The sequence below is a fragment of the Macaca nemestrina genome, chromosome 7, assembly GCF_043159975.1.
Source record: "Macaca nemestrina isolate mMacNem1 chromosome 7, mMacNem.hap1, whole genome shotgun sequence".
Classification (NCBI taxonomy): Eukaryota; Metazoa; Chordata; class Mammalia; order Primates; family Cercopithecidae; genus Macaca; species Macaca nemestrina.
Genome location: NC_092131.1, coordinates 158265665 through 158273482, shown reverse-complemented (window position 1 = coordinate 158273482; position 7818 = coordinate 158265665). Strand labels below are relative to the sequence as shown.

General features: G+C 50.3%; 1 protein-coding gene across 3 annotated transcripts; it reads right to left on the bottom strand.

Moving 5' to 3' along the window:
• Positions 1 to 11: 11 nt before the first annotated feature.
• LOC105491341 (elongation factor for RNA polymerase II 3) lies at positions 12 to 7092 on the bottom strand. Of its 3 annotated transcripts, XM_011757682.3 has the most exons (11): positions 5875 to 7092; positions 5614 to 5649; positions 5147 to 5259; positions 4833 to 5034; positions 4640 to 4725; positions 4106 to 4181; positions 3058 to 3241; positions 2938 to 2980; positions 2643 to 2814; positions 1807 to 1851; positions 12 to 1724 (listed from the first exon to the last, which is right to left on the bottom strand). In XM_011757682.3, the coding sequence occupies exons 1-11, from the start codon at positions 6004 to 6006 to the stop codon at positions 1614 to 1616; spliced, it is 1200 nt and encodes a 399-aa protein (XP_011755984.1). In that variant the 5' UTR covers positions 6007 to 7092; the 3' UTR covers positions 12 to 1613. The 3 variants fall into 3 exon arrangements, with proteins under 3 accessions (XP_011755984.1, XP_024651576.1, XP_011755978.1); XM_024795808.2 differs by lacking the exons at positions 5614 to 5649; positions 5875 to 7092 and having other exon boundaries at positions 5147 to 5603; XM_011757676.2 differs by lacking the exons at positions 5614 to 5649; positions 5875 to 7092 and having other exon boundaries at positions 4106 to 4157; positions 5147 to 5603.
• Positions 7093 to 7818: the final 726 nt, after the last annotated feature.

Here is a 7818-nt window from a genome sequence, read left to right as displayed (position 1 = left end):
AACAGTGACAATAAATGAGACCCCTTTAAACTGTCTTACTTTCCACAAGATTGAGAACCAGGTGTTCTCTGCACACTATCACTGTTCAATAGAGCTTTCCTCAGTGATGGAAATGCTCTGTAATCTACACTGTTCAGTACAGGTAGCTATGGAGCATCTGAAATATGGCTAGAAACTACATTTTTAGTCTTCATTAATTTAAGTAGCAATAGAGTTGCTACCATACTGATCACTGCAGCTGTAGACTGACTGACTGGGTCCATAATCACCTCAAAATTCTTTCAAAATTTATTATCTCTTTCTCTCCTTACATGTTTATTGCCCAGGCCTACCCTGGTGATTAGAGAACAGGTGAAGGGCTTTTCTTGTTAGGCTGTCCATGCCCTAAGGATGGGTTCCTGTTTATCCTTGCCACGCAGCTAAGCTTACTGCATATTTATACCTCCCAAGGACTGTTCTCTGCCCAGAAATGCCCTGTCAAGGGTGTGGCATCACATGGTTTCATCCAAGTTGTTTCAGGAATTGCTGACACTGCTGGGTGCAGTTCTATCTCCCAAAGCCTAGGGTGTGGCCCTTTAACCTCCCCCTTCAGTAGAACTGGGAAAGGCAGTATCATTCCTAGTTATGAGTAAAGCATCCACTTTCTTTTGTAACAATGAGGAACAGAAAGGACTGAAGAGTGATCTTTTGTCCAACTAAACCATTTATCTCCTTTTGTAGGTAAATTCAAATCCTGCCCAGTTATAGTTTTCAGTCACTGGATAATTTGAGGTAGGAGCGCTACTTTAGGTGATCCTAGGAATTCCTATGTTCAGAAAAGAATTTTCTTCCTACTATATAAATACAGTATGTAGCTGTCAATTTTAAGATGAATTTGGTAGAGTCTTACAGCAAAGTATGTATCTTGGTCACACACAGAGCTTGGAAAAAGTAAAAGATGTCTAAACCATAATCTTGGAGATTCTAACTCATAACATCTGGGCTGGGGTCCAGGGATCTAATTGTTTAGAGAGCCCCAAAAGTGTCTCAGATGTGAAGGCAGGGTTAAGAACCACCTGCCTTGGAAGATTTAAGGAAAACATATGAACTTGTACAAAGGACACAGAAGCAGTCAGTTTTAATTTTTTAGCCATGTTGGTAAAAAAAGTTCATTTTCAGTACATGGGTAACACCCAGGCCCTTTCCCATTATATCTAGGTATGCTACAAGTTATTTTAGCTCTTACCAAAAGTTATTATTACTGTTTCCTTAGGGAGGCTAGTAGACTAAATTCACTTAGTTTGGTTTGTCTAATGTCCTCATTATCTTATCCTGAAGATGATGTCATTTCTCAGGACTTGAAAATGACTTGGCTGAACTAAAGGTAAAAAAGCCAAGCCTCTGTCACTTTTCCTAAACTCCTAGGCATAGCTATGGAGTCTTTGCACAGTGCCCACACCCTAAAAATTAACAATGAAAACCAAACCTCAGGAAGCTAGAGCAACTCTCTACTTGCCACCACGGACTCCAGTGGTCAGCAAAAGAAAAGCAGATAGTTGCATTCTATTTAGTTTACAGCTGCTTTGTTCCTTCGTGTTTCACTAAGCAGAGGCTCAAGAATTCCCTTGATAACTTCAGCTGCCCCTGTTCTTTTCCTCAAACTCCAGGATGAGACCTTTAATGTGGGACAATTTCTGGTGAAGGTACTCACAGCGACGCTTTTCTTCTCTGTAACCTGGGTACCGCTGCAGAGAAAAAGCATCCATGTCAAAAAGTAAAAATTCCCATTTCTACCTTGCTTGCTTCCATTCCCCGACCTTGTCTTACCTTCCTGAACTTTTTATATTCCTGGACTATCTTGTCTTCCAGCACCTGAAACAGAAAATACTAGCACTGAGTTCAACATTAAGAAATAAAGAGAGGGGTGGCCAGGCACGGTGGCTCACGCCTGTAATCCTAGCACTTTGGGTGGCCAAGGTGGGCAGATCATGAGGTCAGGAGATAGAGACCATCCTGGCTAAGACAGTGAAACCCATCTCTACTAAAAACAAAAAAATTAGCCAGGCGTGGTGGCAGGCGCCTGTAGTCCCAGCTACTTGGGAGGCTGAGGCTGGAGAATGGCGTGAACCCAGGAGGCGTAGCTTGCAGTGAGCCGAGATCGCGCCACTGCACTCCAGCCTGGGTGAAGTGACTCCATCTCAAAAAGAAAAAAGAGAGAGGGGCCAGGCGCAGTGGCTCACACCTGTAATCCCAGCACTTTGGGAGGCTGAGGTGGGTGGATCACTTGAGGTCAGGAGTTCAAGACCAGCCTGGCCAACATGGTGAAACCATGTCTCTACTAAAAATACAAAAATTAGCTGGGCATGGTGGCACATACCTATAATCCCAGCTATTCGGAAAGCTGAGGCACGAGAATTGCTTTAGCCTAAGAGGTGGAGGTTGCAGTGAGCCAAGACTGTGCCTGAGAGAGCTAGACTGTCTCAAAAAAGAGAAGTAACTTCCCTTCTCATTCTACTGAATGATACAATGATACAGACTAATTTTTCCCTTCAAACAGGTTTCCTTGTCATTGCTTAGTCACTTTATGAACACAGGCATATGGGTGGTTAGCAGGGGGTTAATGGCCAGTAGAGTTGGAAAGCTAGGCTGGGTCCTGTCCTTACCTTATATTCCGGAGTTCCTCGCTGAACTCTTTTAATCTCTGCTCCCAGCTCTATGAACCTTTGGCTTGCAGTCCCAACACGGGCATGCAGGATGCGGTATTCAGCATAATCTGTCTCAAAGTCCCGCTCATAGGCATGTTGCTGTTCTGCACTGCGGATGGCCCTGTATTGCCTGCCAGGAGCAGAGAGCTGTCACCTTCAATTTCATTGCCCCTGAAAAGCCCTCAGCTTCCAGGAAGTATATCTTAATATATGCACAAGGCTTCATGAAATTGGAAAAAGCAAGGGAACTCACAGGAGATAGTCTGGTACATCTTCAGGGCTTGGGGATTCAGAATCTAGGAAGGAATCAAGAAAACACAAGTGATTATAAGTCTTTTCCACTGGCGTTTTTACCCTCCTTTCATTAACTCACCTTCTTGAACTGAGGAACTGCATTCTAATCTGGGGTCCATGTCTTCATCCTTATCTTCTTGCTCCCAATCTTCTCCCTCTTGTAAATCCTGATTGGTCAGGCCTTGTAGGGGGCTTGGCGCTAAAGGCAGAGTTCTGAACCTCTTTTCTTCTAGTTCTACAGTGGCCACAGGCACTGAACGTTTCTGTTGAGGAAAATATCTGTGTGACATAAACAGCCAAGAGCTTCCTAAATATGTTCTTTTCTCAAGAATTCCTCCTAGGCTGGGCACAGTGACTCATACCTGTAATCCCAACCATTTCAGAGGCTGAGGTGGGGGAATCGCTTGAACGCAAGATTTCAAGACTAGTCTGGGTAACATAGTGAGACCCTATCTCTGCAAAAAAATCAGAAAATGAGCCTGGTGTGGTGGCACACACCACCTGAGGAGGGAGAATCACTTGAGCCCAGGAGTTCAAGGCTGTGGTGAGCTGTGGTCATACCACAACACCCTAGCCTGGGTGACAAGAGTGAGACTAAGAAAAAAAAAAGGATGGTTTGAACCCAGGAGTCTCCAGCCTGGGGAACAGAGAGACTTTGTCTCTAAAAAAATTCCTCCTATATAATGAGCTTCCAATTTCTTTCTTTCTTTTTTTTTTTTTTTTTTAGACAGAGTTTCACTCTTTTTGCCCAAGCTGGAGTGCAATGGCGCGATCTCGGCTCACCGCAACCTCAGCCTCCTGGGTTCAAGCGATTCTCCTGCCTCAGCCTCCCGAGTAGCTGGGATTACAGGCATGTGCCACCACCCCGGCTAATTTTGTATTTTTAGTAGAGACAGGGTTTCTCCATGTTGGTCAGGCTGGTCTTGAACTCCCGACCTCAGGTGGTCCACCTGCCTCGGCCTCCCAAAGTGCTGGGATTACAAGCGTGAGCCACCGCGCCCGGCCTGAGCTTCCAATTTCTAAGTTTTCACTTGACTAAAAGTGCTCTTCAAAATAGTCTTTGCCACTGTTTCATTATACCAATGTTACAAAAAAAAAAAAGAAATGCCCTTGCCATTATAACTTACCTTGTCCAGACGTTTCCGGCTGGCAGAGGAAGGCAGCGCTTGAACAGGTTCTCTGTTTGGAAGATGGGTCTGGTTTCTAGGATATTTTCAGGGAATGGGACAGATGAAGACCAGGGTAGGAGGTGGAACTGGATCTTTTATTACAACATTTAAGAGTGGAGATTAGGGCCGGGCGCGGTGGCTCAAGCCTGTAATCCCAGCACTTTGGGAGGCCGAGACGGGCGGATCACGAGGTCAGGAGATCGAGACCATCCTGGCTAACACGGTGAAACCCCGTCTCTACTAAAAAATACAAAAAACTAGCCGGGCGAGGTGGCGGGCGCCTGTAGTCCCAGCTACTTGGGAGGCTGAGGCAGGAGAATGGCGTAAACCCGGGAGGCGGAGCTTGCAGTGAGCTGAGATCCGGCCACTGCACTCCAGCCTGGGCGACAGAGCGAGACTCCGTCTCAAAAAAAAAAAAAAAAAAAAGAGTGGAGATTAGAAAGGAAGACAATGCCAAAGCATCCCATGTTAGTCCCACCCTGTCCCAAGTACCTCACTTCCCACTGTGCCATGTGCTCCCTTGAGGATCCTGGGAGTGACTGTCCTTGGTTGCTTGCCAGTGGATCTGACACTGACACCTGGTGGGGAAAGTGGCAGGAGCACTTGGTTCCCTGGAGTACTGGGATACCTTGGACTTCAGCCTTTGCCCCACCTTATCACAACTCCCTGCAGTTTCTGGCCTCACCTCCTCTAGTGCTATCTGTGGCTGTGATACTACATCTCCTTCAGAATAGTTTCCTGTGTTCTGCCAGCTCTCAGGATGTCTGGCATCTTCAGGCAGGTTGTGTCCCTGAACTGATAATGGGGCTGGGATAGAATCCATGGCTGCCCAAATAATGAGGCGCTCCCTGAGTGAGCCCAGGCAGTGGAGGCGGTTAGACCCAGACCTGGAAAGGCGTGGTGGAAAAAAATAGGGGGGTGAGCTCTTAAGCACCTCTCCACATTTCCCTCCCCCACTTTCCACAAACCCTTTCTTGCCTGCTACCTGTTCCCCCTTACCTGACGAAGCGTTGGCACACAAGGTCTAGGCTACCACCAGCGCCCTCCTGGCAACACTGGGACACTATGAAGGAGAAGAGGCAGGACCAGCCAGGGCCTGGGAGCCTCAGATACTGGAGGTGGAAGGAGACGGTAAGCCCCATGAAGTCAGCCCCTCCCCCTCCTGCCGCCGCCACTCCTCCGGGAGCCAGCCTAAGTAAGACTAAGACGGGTCCCACAGGGCTCGTTAGCACACCAGGTGCAGCTGGGCCTGAGTTCCCCAGGAGGCTGAAACAGCACAGTCCCCTCAACCACAGCCCCCTGGGACAACCCCAGCAGCCTCCTCGCCCCATTTGGAGTTCAGTTCTCGGAAATACCTCAGACCGTGACCACTCGCAGCCTCCGGCCCCGACCGCACCTTCCACCTCCAGCCCACGTTTATGCTCCCTCGCCCTAACCTCACTCACACACCCTGAGCTCGCACTTACCCCTCGGTGGCCTTGGAAGGCAATCACCGGCCGTACCTGCGGGGAGAGCGAAGATGTGACCATTGAGCGCAGGTGAAGCGGTATCCCCAGGATCCGGGGTCCGGAGCCCGGGATCACCTGCCTAGCCGGCTTCACTTGGAGAGGTGGGGAGGCCAGAGCTTGCGGATGCCGTTCCCTCTCCCCTGCACCTTCTCCAGGGTCGCCGGCTGAGGCCCAAGGTTCCCAGGGGCAGGGACTAGAGAAGAAGGGGGCCGGCCGTACCTGTTGCCGCTGACACTCTTGCAGCGCCCGCAGCGCAGCGTCGTTGAGCCTGAGCAGTAAGAGGCTGGTCCGGGCAGCTGGCGTGAAACAGAGCCGGCGCTGTCCACTCAGAGGCTCCTGGAGCTCCTCCATGGCTAAGAGTTCGAGTGCAAGCAGCACGGGGGCCACAGGCGAGGGCCACCACCGCCACCTCCTCTGTGCAAGGTTTGGCTGGCACACCCGGTAACCCACGTCTGCCCCACCCTCCGCCCGGAACCCGCCCCTGGCTCCACCTCCGGCCAGCACCACCCTGAGGTTTCCCAGCCGCGTGGGCGGCGCTTCGCTTTCCCGGGCCAACCCCCCGGACCTCGGCGCTCTCTTCTAGGATCTGCGTGAGTCGCTTTGGGCTATCGGAAGAGCTATCCCCATTTCTCGGGAGAAAGAGTCCGCGACCACTGTCTGACCTCTCACCCAGAGTCCCCAGTCCTGCCTCAGTTTCCCCAGCGACCCTGAATTTGGAGTTGCTGTCTCTAAGTGAAAGCTGAAACTGCAACCCTTTGAGGGTTTCAGCCGCAGAGGGGCGGGAGAAAGGGCCTGATTGGTAGGCGGGCTCAGCGGTTCGCGCCCAGTTAGCCCCGAGCCTCGGAGACCAGAGGATGGCTGACCCGAAGGGGCACCCGAGACAGCGCTTGGGCTTTTTCCCGCCCGCCGTTCCACCGCGCATCTGAAACCGGTTTCTAATAGACTGGAGAGGTAATCGGGCCCTGCGGTTGTGGTGGCAGCAGCGAAAGTTGGCTGTCACCGACTGGAGCGCCCCCCACTGGTGGGCAGGGATGCGGGCGCGGGTAGTGGCAGGAAAGTTGCAGGGCAGAGAGCCAGAACCCAGTCCTAGGTCTCATCTCGTGGCCTAAACACACGTCAGAGTGGTGAGACCGCTCCCTGAGGAGGGCCAGGAGCTGCCATGAAGTCGCCAGGCATTCCAGAGGGCCAGATCCTGGTGCAGTGAGACCCCAGGACCAACCTCTGGCCAGCCCTTGGTGTTTCCACTTGTTCCTGTTTGATTATATTTCCCAAGAGCCTTAATGTTGTCCTGTTTCCTAACCAGGATCCGTCTGTTAAATCCCTGGACCAGCACAATCCCAGGGAACCTTAATGTCCTCCACCACAAATAAAATTACCTATACGTTTGTCAAAACTCATCCAAAAAATACCCATAATTTTTGTTTTGTTTTGTTTTGTTTTGTTTTGTTTGAGACGGAGTCTCGCTCTGTCACCCAGGCTGGAGTGCAGTGGCGCGATCTCGGCTCACTGCAAGTTTCACCTCCCAGGTTCACACCATTCTCCTGCCTCAGCCTCCCGAGTAGCTGGGACCACGGGCACCCGCCACCACGCCCCACGCCCGGCTAATTTTTTGCATTTTTAGTAGAAACGGGGTTTCACCATGTTAGCCAGGATGGTCTCGATTTCCTGACCTCGTGATCCGCCCGCCTCGCCCTCCCAAAGTCCTGGGATTAGAGGCGTGAGTCACTGTACCAGGCCAATACACATAAAATTTGTATGTAAATTGTACTTCAATAAAGTTGATCTTTAAAATCTGTGCTATCTGTTTCTCTGTGACAATATCCTAATTTGATAAACAGTTGTGGTAATGGATAAAGCTGGTCTCTTAGCTGGGCATAGCAGTGCATGCCTGTAGTCCCAGCTACTCAGGAGGCTGAAGCAGGAGGATCGCTTGAATCCACGTTCAGGCCATGTTTTTGTCACTGCACTTCAGCCTGAGCGACAGAGAGAGACCCTGTCTCAAAAAGAGAGAAAAAAAAAAAAAAAGGCCGGGCACACCAGCTCCTGCCTGTAATCCCGGCACTTTGGGAGGCTGAGGCAGGTGGATCACCTGAGGTCAGGAGTTTGAGACCAGCCTGGCCAACATGGTGAAACCCCATCTGTACTAAAAATACAAAATTAACC

Excerpts from the sequence above, each read along its gene's own strand:
- LOC105491341 (XM_024795808.2), bottom strand. The coding sequence starts at position 5,478 with ATGGGGCGAGGAGGCTGCTGGGGTTGTCCCAGGGGGCTGTGGTTGAGG. Across the intron at positions 4,182-4,639 it reads ATGGCACAGTGGGAAGTGAG|AAACCAGACCCATCTTCCAA; the intron begins GTACTTGGGACA and ends AAAATATCCTAG. Across the intron at positions 2,815-2,937 it reads GATGTACCAGACTATCTCCT|GCAATACAGGGCCATCCGCA; the intron begins GTGAGTTCCCTT and ends TGCTCCTGGCAG.